We start from the raw sequence: 16,610 nt of genomic DNA, 5'->3' as shown, positions 1-16,610 counted from the left end.
GACTCAGGGTGGGAGATGGTGATTCCCTGGATTGGTAGCAAATTGGGATGAGATCAGAGCAGAGAAGCAGAGTCATGGAGGAAAGCACTGGATCTGAGGATGAGAACATGAGGAAGTCAGCACAGGGGTGCAGGACCTGGGCAAAGAAAAAGTCTAGAAGCTCCATAAAGATTATGGGCTTGGCATGTCCACGAGAGTTGTGTAGGAGGCATAAAAGATCTTAACCTCTAGTCTAGTTTATAGGTTTTCAAAGCATAAGTGCAAAAAAGGGTGATTTTGTCCAGCATCATGAAATCACAGAATGCCTGGAGTGCCCTCTCTAGTAGGAACTGCATTTCAACCCTACTTGCCCTGCTGAAATGAAGTTGTGATGAGGGTAGCTAAACACAGCTGAGTGCATGCAGGCAGATATTAGCTACTTGTATCAGATCACATTTGGCCACATCTTCATTTTTTTTATAGGTATGCATGAAGTGCTTCAATTCTAATAGTTCTGTCTTTTATGCTGAAGAAGAATATACAATACAGAAACAGGAGTTTGCACTTCACACTTACTTTTGTGAACAATATGCATAATAGATAGCTCCTTGTTTAATGCAGTTATTATTTTTCCCTCCCTGTCTACAGCACAGAATAACAGACAAAATTCTTCTCATCAAATGCCTGACTGTGCTTGGATGCGTTATTCTTATGTTTTTCCTCAACTCATTTGTTCCAGGCATCTACCTAGATCTCGGTAAGTTTCCTAGTTTTGTTCTAAGTAAAACAACCAATCTTTCTGAAGACAATGGTAATATTTTTCTGTGTCTGGATCTTCTCAGAAAGCCCTTTTCCATATGTCTCTGGCCTTGTAATTCCACCACGCTAATCAGAAGTGATTTCTCAGAACAGGTGCTTGAAATGCAGTCACATCCCAGTTGCCCCAGGAGGAATAACAAAGAGTGCTCCTGACTTAATTTCTCTGACTTCCCAGTGCTAACGAGCTGGCTAAACATTGCATAATGAGCAAGTTTGACCTTGGCATTATTGCTCTGTAGGCTTGAGTGAATGACCAAGATGCATGATAAAGATCAAAATATAATCCATGGAAGAACAAAAGAATATGGCTTTATTTCTTGGGTATATATAACTCTTTGTATGACTTCCAGTCTCCATTAATTTATTACCAGAATAAATTATCCTTCAAAATAAAATCAGGAAGACATTGTTTGTGTGTGAAATGAAAGTAGCTGTATGCATACTTTCTATGTATAGACCTATATGTGAAGGTTTTTACATACCTAGTTGTGTACCTGTATGAGAACAGGTGCTGCACATCCAGAAACAAAAACCAAATTAACCTTCACATTTAACCAAAGGACAGTCATAAAGCCTACTTGTGCATTGCCCTATAAAAAGTTAGAAATATTTCTTTTTGGCTGTTGAACACTTGAAAGTTATGGAATTTCAGATTTATCTTTTTTTCATGCAGTCTGAATACCCCCACTGTGTACATTCATCGCAGTGGCTGAAAGATGTAAATCTTGAAGAGGAATAGCTTATGACCAGTAAATCAGAGAATCAGTCTTCCTACTTAGATACTACATTGGAATCCATTTTAGTTATGCTCAGTGCAGAGCTAGTTACAGCTGTACAATGGTGATCAAGTTGTAAACAACACACCTCTAGTGTATTGACTGGCTTAAAAAGGTACCAGCAGCAGAAAGTTTTTCTCTGTGCCATGACATAGGAAAGGAAGCACCAGTGTTATGTGTTGTTGGCACCAGTGGGAGGATATGGGCTGCTGTGTCTGGAGGAACATGTTTTAATAGGTGTAGCTTCGCTGCTAAATGCATTTATTTCAGGGACTGATTCCCAGCTCTCAGGCCTTAGAGGTGCAGGATGGCTTGTGTTCACACTGCCCAGATCTTGCCCCTCCAGAGCAGATTGGCTGTATCTCCACAGCACAGCACCTGGCCCTGTGTTTCCTTTTGACATTGTATGTGTGGGATAATTAATTTTTAGGTTTGAAGCAAGGGCAGTTTGGCAGCCTAGCATAGCTGTGTTTTGAGATTATGAGGCTGAGGGCATATACTGCATTACCTGGTACATGTGATGGAGTTTGAGTGCATGGAGCCACTAGGAATAATGTTGGAGCAGAGACACAAACCTGATTCAGACTCATCCATGTTGTTTGGGTGTGATCCCTGAAACCAGTTCTCTCCAGAATTGCACTTTTGTTTATTTTTGGCTTAGATGAAACAAACTGGGTCACTGCCAAAGAGTCTGGGAGCAAAGCAACATTTACATTAGAGGGACACTGGGGAACTAGAAATTCACTGTGGACTTGGGCTAAGCAGTTATCAATGTTAATCCACCCAGCAAAAACCTGTTGGCATGCGGTGGTAGTCCTGGTGCCCTGAAGCAGTGTGAGTTTAGGAAAGGGGTTGTGTCACCCAAGCTTTCTTCCCCATTTCAGTCAGTGCTGTGTGGCAGCTGCTATAGCAGCTTCCCTGTTCCAAAGTATTTGTCATGGAAATGGGCAATTTCAGCCTATAAAGATTTCTGGCTGTCAAGAAGTTAAAAGGTACACTGACATATTTTAACAGCAAAAGTGCTATATTACTAAGGTGTAGGAAGATGCAGAAATTGAAGACATTTGAGGTCATTCGAAGTCACAGTGGCTAAGAACATAAGGAAGGCATTCACATCGATAATTTAAGAAATCAATTTTCAGTCTTACTTTTCTGTCTCAGGTGAGTGGGAACCGAAGTATGTAGGATTTATGGAATTAAACCCAACATCTATGAGTGGTTTTGAAAAGCCAGTCAGTCAGTAAAGACCACATAGCAGTGGCTGCATATGCTGCTGGTAAGATATTCTTTCAAAACTCTAAAGCAGTTGGAGTCAATACTGGAAGAAACTTAGTAACTGATGATTGGTTTTGTCTTACTTCATGTCAGTAAAATAAATGAAAACAAATGGCATGGTTGGCATGCAGTGCAGGCTTCTATTATTCACTAGCTGATCTTCAGCTGCAACCTTGAAAGTAAATAGGGGCTCCATGTGTTCTGTGTAATTTCTCTATGTTCTGTACTCATGGCGAACCTCAGATTAATGAATAAATGTTATTAAAGCATATACGCAATTTCTATGAACAATTAGTGAAACCTGTAAACTTCTACTGAAATCTCATTGGTTCCTAAATTCCACTATCTTGATGATAGCTGTCATTTATCATTACTGAAGTAGTGCCACAGTGAACCTCTGTGGATTTTAGTCCTCCAGTGCATGGAAATGAATTTCTTAAAATACAGTACATCTTGTACTCTGGTGGTTTGGGTAAATTTGTTCAATATGTTTTTCTCATAAAAATGAATGTAGATTGTAGTTCAGTGTTTAATTTTCTGCAAGAGTAATGTTTTATATGGAGGCTGAAGTGTCAGGAATCTAATAACTTTTAATTGCATTTGGTAGAGAGAATTAGAAAGATTATAGAATTCTTTATCAGTCCCCAGCCTTGATCCAATTTTTCCATTATGAACTTGAAATCATTAATATAATTTGAGGGAACTGACATTTTAATTTAAATAATAAAATTTGCATACTTAGATGCCTTTTCAAATGCAGAACATTTTCCTATTCAGTTTTCTTGTACCTGTTCATCAATTTATCTAGCCTAATTCTGTGAAATATCTATGTTAACGAAAGATTCATACCAAGACTTTAAACGAACAGATACGGCAAACTTGAAGATTTCTACAGTGCTTTCGTTCATCCCCCTGGGACTTGACTTTATTGATAAAGCATTGATAAAACACCTGAGAGAAGATGAAAAAAGATCAAAGTAAAGACCCTTTGAGGATTGTACCTGGCCCCTATTTTGACTTTAACTCTTAGGCAGGCATGTCTAGAGCTTTGAACTACAGTGAGAATCCCCAAGAGAGACAATAGATTTTAAAAGTAAAATAAAGCAAGATTCTGTTAAAATGTAAACTAGATTTTTTCCCCCTTTTTAATAGAGGGTGCTTAAACTGAATGGATCAGAAAGAATACACAAAACCAGTTTGTAACCTGCTTTTTTTTTTCTGTAGTGCAGTTCCTTCTTCTTTGGTTTGGTTTCAGTCAGCTCAATGGGTTGCTGAGCTGTTGTGACTCTGCAGCTTCTTCTAGTATCCCTGAAGAGGGACCCATCACCTCTGTGGCACTGCTTTTGTCTGCTCCTCTCAGTGATCTCTGCACATAATGCAGGCATGCTGCTTCTTGTGGCCCGCCTTGCCCTTGCTTCCTTCCACCTCTGGAAGCCTCTTTCCCAGGGCCAAGCTAAGTGATTTCCAAGGCAGGGGAAGGTCCTCTCCTCCTATTTAGAAGGTTGCAACAGACTCTGCCTCTCTCATGTCCAAGAAACAAGGTTCTATCTGAGACAAAACAAGAGATATATTGCCTGTTTCAGAGAATAGATGCTGTCTCTGTTTTGGCTGCAGACTGCTGGAAGCTGGGCAGCTATGACAGGAGAGATATAATTTTATGTTGCCTTATTTGTATGTTCATTCCCACGTTATTGCTGCTACCTTCCCTCTTGGAGACAGGACTCTTGCATAGATGAACTTAGAGTATTGTCAGCTATGGCTATTCTCATGTTCCTTTGATGAATTATTTATGCATGGGGACCAGGAGAGATTTTTGGATTCACTGAATTCTTTCATGATTTAGAACTGCTATTTGCTCAACCCCCAGTAGAAGACAGAGGTTCAAATCATAACCCTTGAGGGAGCTATCCTGGTTTCTTTTGCCCCTTCACCTATTGCCTGAGCTCATTCTGGTATTTTTGGTGCCATTTGGTGATTCATTTGAACTATAAATGTCTAATTCATTAAATGATTCACCTTACCTGACTCTTTATATGCCAGAGGGCATCTTCTCATGCATGTTTCTCATGACAATTTTAGTCATAGATACTTGAAAACAAAACCCACAAAAACTAGATGGGCATTTGGCTTAGTAATTGATTATTTGGGGGTTTCACTGCTAATTAAATTCAATCTTGCTATTACTAACCAAAGCAGTGTTAGCAAAAAAAACAAACTTATGAACTTTTAATAATTTACACTTTTATTGTTTTAACTAGCTAACATGATTACTGTGACTTTTCTGGGTACCAAGACCAGTTCTATAAATCAACATGCACTTCTGTCAAGCAAACATCCTAAGTCTAAATTTTCCATGTTGTCCTTTCTCTAAAGCTAATATCACTCAATATTTACAGACAAAGGTTATCTTGTTTCATGAGAACTCATTTATGTAGTTAAATCTAGTTTCTCTTGTCTTTTGTTTTCACTGTGGTTTAACTTCAGTCTTGGGGCTTGGTCTGCAAATTCAGATGTTTTTGAGGATGTGAAAGTCTCTTTTTGCAATTTATCTTAACTAGTTGTATCTTCCATCATTGAAACATCTTAAAACTATGACAGAAACAGTGGAAAAGTAGGGAAATGATTGTTTTCAATTAGTTTAAACTGGCTTTTGTTTGTTTGGTAGGGCACATTGTGCAGAGCTCCTTTTTATTTTATTGCCATAGTGTTAAAGGAGAAAAATGTTCAGCTACTGTCAATACAAAAGATTCCTGTTATATTGTCACTCCTTTGGATACCAGCTGTCACATTCCTGACTCATTTCCATAATTTACAGAAAAAATGTTGAAATTCACATGAGAAATTAAATGCCTTAATTGGAAAGGGCTTCAGCAGAACAACCCCCCCTAAATTATGTCTACAGAGAATGTTACGCAAATTATAGCAAAAATTCCTTTTTAACCCTTGGAGAGGTTTGACACCTTAAATTCAGGGAAGTGGACTGGACTGGAAATTTCTCCTATATAATTTCTCTTGAATTTCATCCTGCTTTTATTTAAGTGGACATGCACAATTTTCACTGCCATTTACACAGGTGAACCAATCATTATAACAGCATTGGAACTGAGTGGCACTTGTCTGGTAGCTTGTTTAGTGACAAAGAAAAGGCTGCACTGCCCTGGACAGCTTCACAAACATTCTTAAATTTGCCATTGAATCACAAAATGTTAGAAATTCCCTGTCAGTATTTACTTGACTTATGAACACTGAAGCTAGTTTTGTGTTACTGCAGCCTACAAAGACTTTAGCAACTAGCTTCATCCATATTCTCTTCTGCGACATTTTCAGTATGGAACTCACTGCAGCAACGATCCTTCCCTAGTAACATTGAGACAGATCGGCAGGGTCAGTATGTGTAAAAGGTTGTCTGAGAGTTAGCAGTGCTGTAAGCAGTGACAGAAAACCTTAAATGTAGAGATCTTTGATTATATTATTCAGTACTATAAGCTAAGAAAACGAACTAATATTGCACAAGTGAAATAAATATAGTTGTATGTTTTGTGTTTTTTTCTCCAAATGTGCAGCCTAGAAAGCTGCCCAAGAACTCTAAGAAGCTTCTCCCCACCCTGACTTTTACCTGTACCCTCAGACAAAGTATGTGCATTTGAACCTGTGCTAAGAAGTTTCTTTAGAATGGTGAAAATGTATTTAAACTTGGACTACTCCGTCACAGCACTGTGAGAAAAATCCTGCCTGACAGTGAGCAGCAGAACTTCTCAGGTCCAAAAGGTTTATAAATGGTCATGGAGAAAAATCACAGGGGTGAGAAAGATGTGGACAGATCCCATTAGGCTGAAAGGGGTGTTAATGTCGATGCATCCATCAGACTCTTATTTTCACACTTTAAAAATGTTATTCTGGAACTTTTTCTCATCTGCTATCAGTTATAAATAGATTCAACCATATTTTGCTACTCTCCTGTATGAAAGAGGAGTTGTATAAATCTGACTCTGTTTACAAACTATAAAGTTATATGTGCAGAAGCAAACAACCCTGACTAAAAATTTAAGTGTTTTTACACATAGAAAGGGAGAAAAAGATTAAATATTCATATTTTGGAAATGTTTTGTTTCAGATTAATTTGTGCAATGGTTAAAATGAAAGATTCATTATAGAACTACTCAATGTACTGAGGAGTTATTTTGAAAAATGTTTGGAAAAAACCCCAACAAACCAGATCAGTTTAATAAGCTGGTGTATAATTGATTAGTGCTTAAGAAAACAGAAAATACTGGTGAGGCAGTCAGCTATTAAGCTATAAAATCTGGTGAATGACATAGATTTGAGAAAGCATAGGCTGAATGCCAAAAGCCACATTGTTAGGTTTAGTGCATCTCATATTTCATGTCTTATATAACTATATGATCTTGGCAAAAAGTGTACATTTGCTTTTTAATTTGTCACTGAATCTAACATTTACCTCCAGATTATGTAGGCTTGGTGATATTAATCAGTTTTAGCTGAGGAGAGCATGTAGATATTGCCTGCTAAGTAATGGCTCAAGTGATAATGAATTATCAATTGCATTTAAAGGTGTTACAACCAAGATTTTATTTCCCTTGTCTTTTTTTTCTCTTGTATTTTTATTTTATTTTATTACCTTGTAAAGCTTTCCAACATGGCTTAATATATTAAGGAATGACATGAAAAAAACTGGGAAGCAACATTTATGGACGTTTTCTATAGAGCTAAAAATATCACTTGAATAATCTATTGTTGCCTGGAAACTCCTTCACACATTTTAGTAAAGTAGATGAATGGGTTTGGTTCACAAAACATTTGGATTAGGGATGCCTTTTCTGTATACAGCAGAGAAGGTATCTCTGTATATGGTAGGTTCCCATTTTCAAAGTATCAGTGGTGATGTCATGCTTGTGATATTGTGGGTAAAAAAGGGAATATTGCTCATACCTGGAGCTAAGAATTTATTGTTAGTCTAATTAAAAGTTGTATCAGTATAAACAAAACACAACAGTTATTGTTTGTCCTCTTATGATAATACATACACAGTCCAAATTAATTAATAAAAACCAATACTCATCAACAATATACAACATACAGATAAAAGTGTAAATATAACCCAACAAACACCAAAATACTTTCAATACCTTCCCTTATATTTTTATGTTAGGGTCACGCTTTGATGCTCTGCAGGGTGATAAGGTTCACAGCTTTGGGCTGAGCCAAGACACAACATAGTGCTGGTATCTTCAGGTCTTTACAGAGATGAGTGTGATAGGGTTCTCTTCCTCCTTTTTACCAGGAGGTGAGTAGTGTTGATGTTTTCTTTTTCCTTGTACTTGGGTCCACTTGAGCCCATTTTTATGCATTTTCTAAAGCTTTACACCTCACTTTTTCAAATTTGGTTTTCAGGTCTGCATTATACCCAATTTTATATGTGGTATGTTGTATGTATGTTACACACTTGTTTCTCCTGCTTTTGTTACCACTAAATGAGTTTTGATAGTCTCCTAAGTTTGCTCTGTTATCTATAACTAGCTACAGTTGAGTTGCTGATAAACCTGGGTACTTTAGTATCACTAGGTGCAGTTACTCATCCTGTGCACTCTTGTCTGCGTCAGCTTCTTCCTATTTTCTGTTAACTCTCCACCTACACGAAGCTATGACACTACTTTCAATGACTAAAGTGATTTCTTTAGTTCCTGACCTTATAATGGTAAACAGAGCAATGAACTGTAGCATCTGACAAGTGTTCAGCCTAATGTAGTAAGATATAGGAAGTTTAGAGCCATGGTTTTAGGCAGTCCTCTTTGAAAGTCCTTGTGCCTTTCTGGAGATCCTTCCAGGTGCTTGCAGTTGTGCTTGCAGGGGCTGAGCTGCAGCCCTTTTCCTCAGATGGTATAAGCTATAACTGTCAACAGAATTTGACATATTTAGTGCTTTTTGCCTCCCTGCCTGTGCTTCGTTCATCTGTTGAGCATTTTGAGACTGGTGAGACATTGGAACATGCCTAGAGAAGTTATGACTGCCCAGCAGTGTTCAAAGCCAGCTTGGACGTAGCTTTAAGCAGCCTGGTCTAGTAGAAGGTGTCCCTGCCTATGGCAGTGTGGCTGGAACTAGATGATCTTTAAGGTCCCTTCCTCCCAAACCATTCTATGACTGTATGATTCTATTTTTTCTGTTTTGGCATGCAGTGGTGTTGGTTTAAGATGTCAAAGACTTTTACGTTGAGGTCAAGAAGAGCATTGCATGGGACTGACCTGCTGGCCTCTGGCTATGTAGTATGGAGATTTAATAGCAGAGCAAAGATGCAAATTGGTGTTTTAAATTGAGAATGGATGTAGCCATTTAAGTGGTATCTTTGATACTGATGTTGAAAAAATCCTGAATAAGAGTTAAAAATAAATGTTATGATTATGTAATAATGAAAATGTTGAAATAGACCTAAATTGATGCAGTCAAATTGACTAAGATTCAAAGTCTGGTCCAGATCTTATTTACCACCCCTTCTCAGAATAACACTTTGCTCATGAAAATAAGAGAAATCTGCTTTCTATGATCCTTGCACTCTTAGTTTCCTATAGGATAGTTTTCAAAAAATTCTGCTCTTGAAATTACACAGTCATCTTTAAAAACATGTAATTAAGCATGGAAAATATCCTCAGTCCTTGCAGCTGCCCATACACATGGTGAGAAAGAAAACAAGAATGGTAGCAGTTGTACAAAAGCTGCACTAGCAGATACTTTATTGGTTACTTCTGGAGAAGCTGACCTTTCTTTTATCTTGATATCTGCATCTTCTCAAATTATTTTTGGTTCATAGGAGTCAACAAGGTGATGGCAATGGAGTGTGTTTATTTACAGTGACCTTTTCTGAGATAGGTCTGTAAATTTTTTAGCTTTATGGATTGGTGCAATATACACAGCTATGTATCTGTCATCACAACCTCCCTGTAGATGCAGTGACTATCTATAGCAATCTCTAACTATATTAAAGATAAAACAGTGCTTATCAGTTGACAGCAAGTATTACTTATAAACATTCAGCATGATTTCAGAATATATGTTTTTAAGGATGTCCGATAAAATAAAACAAACTACAGAAAATTAAATACAGGATATTTTAATTCACATTCGCAACTGCTGATAAAATATGTTCCATGAGTAGAGCAAGCACTACTGAAAATCTTCAACTTTTTCACACCAATATTTCTATATGCTTGTATAAGAGTATAATTGAGTATATGCTTTATATAACATTAAAACTACACCATAAGTATATTAAGGACTTGGCTAAATTTGGAGGGGTCCTGGAGTTAGGCAGACATTTGATTAAGCTGTTGGAATAGAACAACAGAATTTCTCATATATTCAGTAACATGCTGTGTAACCAATTATTCAAAGGTAAGCACCAAACATGTTTTAGCTGGTAAACCTGTGTCGTGGTTTAAGCCCAGCCATTCAGCCTCTCTCCCACTCCCCCCCTTCCTCCCCTGCTCCCAGAAGGATGGGGAGGAGAATTGAAAGAATGTAACTCCCACAGGTTGAGATAAGAACGGTCCAGTAACTGAGGTATAACACAAATCACTACTGCTACCACCAATAATAATAATAAGAGAAATAACAAGGGAAGAGAACACAACCACTCACCACTCGCCAACCGATACCCAACTCAACCGAGCAGTGATCTAACCCTTCTGGGTAACTGCCCCTTGTTTTACATTCTGGGCATGATGTGTTGTAGTATGGAATACCTCTTTGGCTAGTTTGGGTCAGGTGTCCTGTCTTTGCTTCCTCCTGGCTTCCCCTCCTTCCTGGCAAAGCACGAGACTCGCAAAGTCCTTGGTCAGAGTAAACATTACTGAGCAATAACTAAAACTATCGGTGTTATCAGCGCTGTTCTCAGGCCGAAAGTCAAAACGACAGCACTGCACTATCTGCTAAGAAGGAGAAAAATGACTGCTACTGTTAAACCCAGGACAGCCTGTAGTGGACATTGTGGGCTAAAAGGGTTTCTGCAGTTCACAAAATGTTGCTGTTACCATTTTGACAAAATAGATAATTAAGATTGCAGAAAGAGAATGTCATGCTTTGCTCAGTGACAAATGTTAAAAAAATCAATGTGTCCGTTGTTTGCAGATAGTATTCTATTTCCATCTGGCAGAAGCTGGTCTAGCTGATTTAAAAAAAAAACCCTCTCTACTTGTTTGTCAACCACTATAAATCTGTGACCCTGTATATTGTGTAATGTGAAGGTTCCTCACTGCTATTACACCTCCTCCTCACTCCCTCTTGTCCTGCCCACTACTGTTGTGACAAACAGGTTTCTCTCTACCTTCTGAAATAGCCCAATGACTTGTCAGGACCCCTTTAATCTTCTTGTTTTAGAGCTAAATATCTTAGATTCTTTAAATTTTTCCTCAAAAGCCAACTTTTCAGAGTGTCGATTGGGCTTACTTCTCTGCCTTGGATTTCCTAATGGGTATGTATCTTAAAGTGTGTATTGTCAGGATTTACCAGGGATAAAGAGATCAGAGATTACTTCACAGGGTTTACTATCAATGTTCTGCTTCTTTATTTCAGTGGATCATTAGGCTCAGACGTGATCCCTGTGTTTCTTGAGTCTTTTCTGCAAGACTTAGGTGTCCAGCTGCTTCCCACCCTGGATTTGTACAGTTTTAAATCTTCTTGCCTAAATGTAGTACCCTGTGCCCATCTTTCATGAGGAGCATGCTGTTTTTCCTAAGCCAGCACTGAGATCATGCAATGTTATTCTGCTTTGGTTTCCAGAGCAAATATCTTAAGTGCCATTTCAGTTTCCACAAAAATGAAACTTCTCTGTGCCCTCATTATTCAATACGTTATTTCAAATTCTTTGCACGTAAAGAGAACATACAGTGTCTACATGTTCACATTGTTAGGAGGAAGCTTATTATGCTTTTCAACTGGTAGTAGGTCAGACAAAATTACTTTTACTAAAGAATACATTTTTTTCTTAATGAGCATTTGAAAAGCCTGCAGATTACACAGTAATTTTTTTCTTTAATTTCTTTCTCTTTCACCTACTTTCCTCCCACATATTCTAGACTTGTATTTGATTTTGTTAGATTGTTTTCTATTTTCAAGTTCTTCTGCTTGATTATTTCAAAATAAGGTTTTTTTGGTTTTTTTTTTTTTTTTTTTTTTTTTTTAGTAGAATTGCAATTGTATTCCTCTTACCATGTGCTATTTATTGTTCCAAAGGTGGTTCTCCCTGCTGGGTAAGTGTATGAGAAAAGCAGAGCACTAAAGATATTTCTACTGTACTTTTTTTCCTCCCAAGCAGAAGACATGGGAATCTTTTCTATGAAGAATGCATTATAAATTTGAAAGGTGCATTTTACAATAAAATTTAATTTTATTTTTGCTAAAATAAATAGAAACCCTCACAGTCTTCAACAGGTACCAAAGCAGTGCAGATATGGAACTTAGATTCAATTTCTCTCCATGTTATATTTCCACAGCATCAATTATTGGCACTGAGAAGCAGTAAAGGAAATGGTCTGTGGAACCATAAATGGGCTTTGCTTTCACTATAGTAATGAGAAGTTATTTTTTGAAATGATTTCTATTTCTCTTCCTCCTGGTTCTCTTTCGTGGTCCAGTAAGCTAGAAAATAAATGAAGAGAGAAGCTAGTGTTTAATATATATTAGTACTTTCAGTTCTTCAAAAAGGAAGAAATACTTCAAATAGAATCCAGGGCAAATGCAAAGCTACCCAAATATATAAAACACTGATATAGTGTGTTCACAGTCATGAACATACTTAGAATGTCCTTGGAAAAACCTTAGAAAACCTGCAGGCTGACACTAACATTGCAGTTAAATTTGACAAGCAATTCGGCAGAGAACAGTTAATCAAGAAGTTGTGCATACAATAACTACTGTGGCCTTCAGGCTGTGGAAGAAGACTTCACTCTTGTCCAGCTGCGGGGGTGCTTGAAGTCAAACCATGGTATTAAAGGGTGTTGTGAACAAACATCTTGATGAAGTGCCCCAAATATCTCAAGAGACTCCCTCCTTCTTCTCTGCACTCTGAGAGGTGGATAACTCCTCTTTGCAGGCACAACAAGGAAAATAAATACACTCCAAATAGGCCGTGTATGTAGACTGAAACAAGCTCTTGCAGTCAGAACTGGCAGCTGAGGTATTTGAGCCTCTGGAGAGCTGTATTTACTGGAGCACTGCAGGAAGACACCTCCCTTGTCTGTCGATATTCCTAAGCAACAATACTGTAAGGCAGGGCACTGTTCTGTCCTGCAGAGCTGCATGTCTGGACCTAACGCATGCTGATAACACTTCATGGTGCTAGAAAATGCCTGCTCTATCTACTTTATGTGCAATTCAATTACATTTCATTAGCTTTAGCAAATAATTATCTCCATATTGCACGTTCGAGTTGAGTTTTCTTTTTTTTTTTTTTTTTTTGAGGCAGGAGGGTAGAAATAATGCCAAGATATTATTACAGATTGTTCCAGAACTATTGAGAAATCACTGTTCTATAATTTTTTGCTTCATCGTACTTACATGCAAAATGGATGTGACAAAATGTAATGTCACACTTGTGCAAAATAGTGGTAAAATTCTGCTGCTAAGCTCCTGATCTGCACACATCTGCTTCCCCTTTGAGTATTCCTTTTACAGGACTTGCCATCATCTTTATTTTTTTAAGGAGGAACTGGGCCCAATGTTCTTTACTGGAATTTAGAGAACAGCCAACACGGCAGTTAGAAGAAAGTAAGGCAGTGCATTTCCATGATCCCTTTGTGTTCAGAGCAAATAACTATTAATTTGCATAGTGAACTCTCTTTGTTTTTGGAAAGACACTAAATCAATTATGCTAGAAAAAAGGTGTGGTATGTAGGAACTGACAGTTCCCTCTTCACTTTCTTTTGCTACTTTAGGAACTCTTGGAGCACTCCTGTCCCTTTGGTTGTAACTGGTTTTGCAGTGTCTATATACATATATATATACCTGGAGTCCAGTGCACAAAAAAAACCCATACATTTTCAGTTTATGCTGGAATCCAGCATTCATCCATAGCAGTACGAGTATTCACACTCTTAGATCATTTCCGGAGTCTCTGTCTAGTGAGTGGTAAAATACCATTCTTCACAAGGAAATTTGGGACTAGCTATTCCTACTTTGCTCTCTTTTGTGGTTGTTTTTGCTCTCCTCCTCCCTTGCAGTATGATGTTCATGCATGAACTATTTTTGACTATACTCTCTGACAGATTACTGTGACCAAAGCAGGGAATAGACTTGCAGCATGTCAGCTTTTCTGTCTTTTGAGGTGAGCAGAGTGCGCTGTGAGACATGGTTCTTGGATCCAGTAAGGCATTCAGGTCAGATTTTACTCAAAATCTGTATTGGGAGCTATGTAGAAGCTGAAGCTACAAAATTTGGGATGCAAAATTCCTTAATTTTTCATCTCTCTGCTTAGTTTTGGTTTTGTTTCCACCTATATGGTGGTATTTCTACTGACAAGCCATTACATTTCCTAGTCCTTCATACCTGCCCCCTTACAAGGATTTCCCTGCATCTCCCTGTACATTAAGTTTGCAGCAGGCTAAAGAAAAATTTATTATGAAAGCCACTTATCAAGGGAAGAGCAATGCAGCCGTGTGGAAGCTTTATAAGAAGAATGGTCATGGGGAGAGAGCTAGACAACAGAGGAGGCTTTTGTAGTGCTGGAAAATGTGGTTTCAGTCAAGCAGAGGGGGCAGAAGCCAGATTAGTGACATTAAAAGAAAATTTGAACTGGGAAGAAAATGGCACTTGGAGATGATTGAAAGGGCAGGAACAGGTAAATGACCAAAGAGTTTGGTAGCACTGAGAGTGTTTTGTTTTGGAGCCAAACAATGCAAGAAGTATGATTTCACTGTGGCACAAATACCGCAGCAGAATATAAACCCACCTCCAAGCATGATAAGCCAGAACTAGTGCAAGCTGGTTTAGATCTCCTTACCAAACAGACCAGACAGAGTAACTCCTTAGCTACTGGTTCTGGCTTTCAGGCAAGTCTGATTGCCCACACTGAGCTACAGTATTTTCAGCAGACCTTCCTTACTGATCACAGTTAATCTGAAATTCTCATTTAAAGAGTGCAGTGTGTCACTGAAAGCTCCTAAAATATACTTGAGGGAGCAAAATGCATTCTTTCATTAGGGAATACTTATGTGACACTTTATAGAGCTTTTTTTTTTTTTTCTGGAAAATAAATGTTTACAGCTTCATGAACAGTGAGGACCTTTGGGGCCTTTAATTCCTTTATATTTAAATAGGAGTTAAATGGAATATAGCTTAATTTTAAACTGTTGGATATTTTTTGATCTCTTCTTTTAACTCAAATGGAAAAACTCCGATGCATAAACTGTAAATTGAATTGCCTAAACTTTTGTGAAACAGTCTTCTATTTCTGAATTTTCTTACAGTTGTTGAAGGCTTTTGGAGAGGGCTCACTTTATTCATCTATCTACTTCATAGCAGGAACCTATTCTCCTTAGGTCACATTTGCTATTTGATTATAAGTTTGTGACTTGAAGTTGTTTGCCAGAAGGGATTGTTATTCTTCTTTCTTCCTCTTTTTTTCTGCATTTCTGTGAATCCATCACTTTCTGACTGTGACTATATGAAATAGGATGAAGCGTATAAAATAGTCACAACAAAGAGAGAAATAACTTGATGCAGTGGCAGGCTTCATTTCTATGGCATTAAAAAAAACCAAACAAACAAACCCTTAAATTATGTATCTTAGGGTTTTGTGTAAAAAAAAAAAAATCATCTGCTATTTAGGAAAAAATAGAGAAGAAAGACAGAGGAGCATCATTCTGAGGAAAAGTCCACCCAACCCCTTTTTCTTTCATATCTGAAATCCCATTCTATTGTTTAAGATAAATGTGTCAGAGGAATCAAACAGCTAAAGCATTTTAACTGTGCAGAGAGAAAATGAGCCTTGCTTGGACCAGAGATCTGGTAATTATATTCTCTGGCTGATTTTGCATTTGATTTGCATTTACTTTCAATCAGTTACTTAAATATGACCCTTAAATCACTTCAGGATGTATAGAGGGGTCCTGTCTGGAGTAAGGCTGTCCTGCTGTTGAAAGTCAGTTCCTCTTCTGTTTTAAAGAGATTTTTCTTTCCTCCATTTATCTTCCTGAGCAAGTAGCCAGTGAATCTTCAAGTCCCTGGGGCTGCAGCCAGCCTGCCAGGTGATCCAGAATCCTTCAGTTTACCTCATAAACACCTAAAGGTTTCTCTGTGATTCAACCATTGATTACTGGGGTAACCCAAATGTGCTTTATTTGCCATTTTCCTTTCCTAATTTATTTTAATTTGAAAGCAGAGACCATTCATCCTGTAGTATCTGTGAACTTTCCCTGTTACAGACTCACTCTGAAAAGGGCAAGACTCTTACTTTGGTAACCCATAAGAAGTGTATTAAGTGTAAAGTGTTCTCTGTCTCACACAGGCTGGATCGCCATGTTGGGAGCCATTTGGCTGCTTGTGCTAGCAGACATCCATGACTTTGAGATGATACTGAACAGAGTTGAGTGGGCAACCCTCCTTTTCTTTGCAGCATTGTTTGTTCTCATGGAGGTAATACTCTCTGATTTCTAAAGCTTGAATAGTTACAGCCGATTTAAAATGTGAATTATGTGCCTCTACATATTCAATCCCACTGGAATATTGTAGATTGAATGTAGTCATGGTAGAATA

At 37.9% G+C, this 16,610-nt stretch overlaps 1 protein-coding gene across 1 annotated transcript in view; it reads left to right on the top strand.

The window, feature by feature from the left end:
- The window catches only part of OCA2 (OCA2 melanosomal transmembrane protein), a 189,950-nt gene that overhangs the window by 108,244 nt on the left and 65,096 nt on the right, over nucleotides 1–16,610 (top strand). Inside the window, exons 18-19 of the mRNA XM_005151395.3 lie at nucleotides 628–736; nucleotides 16,363–16,490. Coding sequence (XP_005151452.1) covers nucleotides 628–736; nucleotides 16,363–16,490 — 237 coding nt within the window. The remainder of the gene's footprint in view (nucleotides 1–627; nucleotides 737–16,362; nucleotides 16,491–16,610) is intronic.

Source organism: Melopsittacus undulatus, chromosome 2, assembly GCF_012275295.1.
Source record: "Melopsittacus undulatus isolate bMelUnd1 chromosome 2, bMelUnd1.mat.Z, whole genome shotgun sequence".
Taxonomy (NCBI): Eukaryota; Metazoa; Chordata; class Aves; order Psittaciformes; family Psittaculidae; genus Melopsittacus; species Melopsittacus undulatus.
Note: the sequence above shows the minus strand (reverse complement) of the source record. Positions and strands in the feature narration are given on the sequence as shown.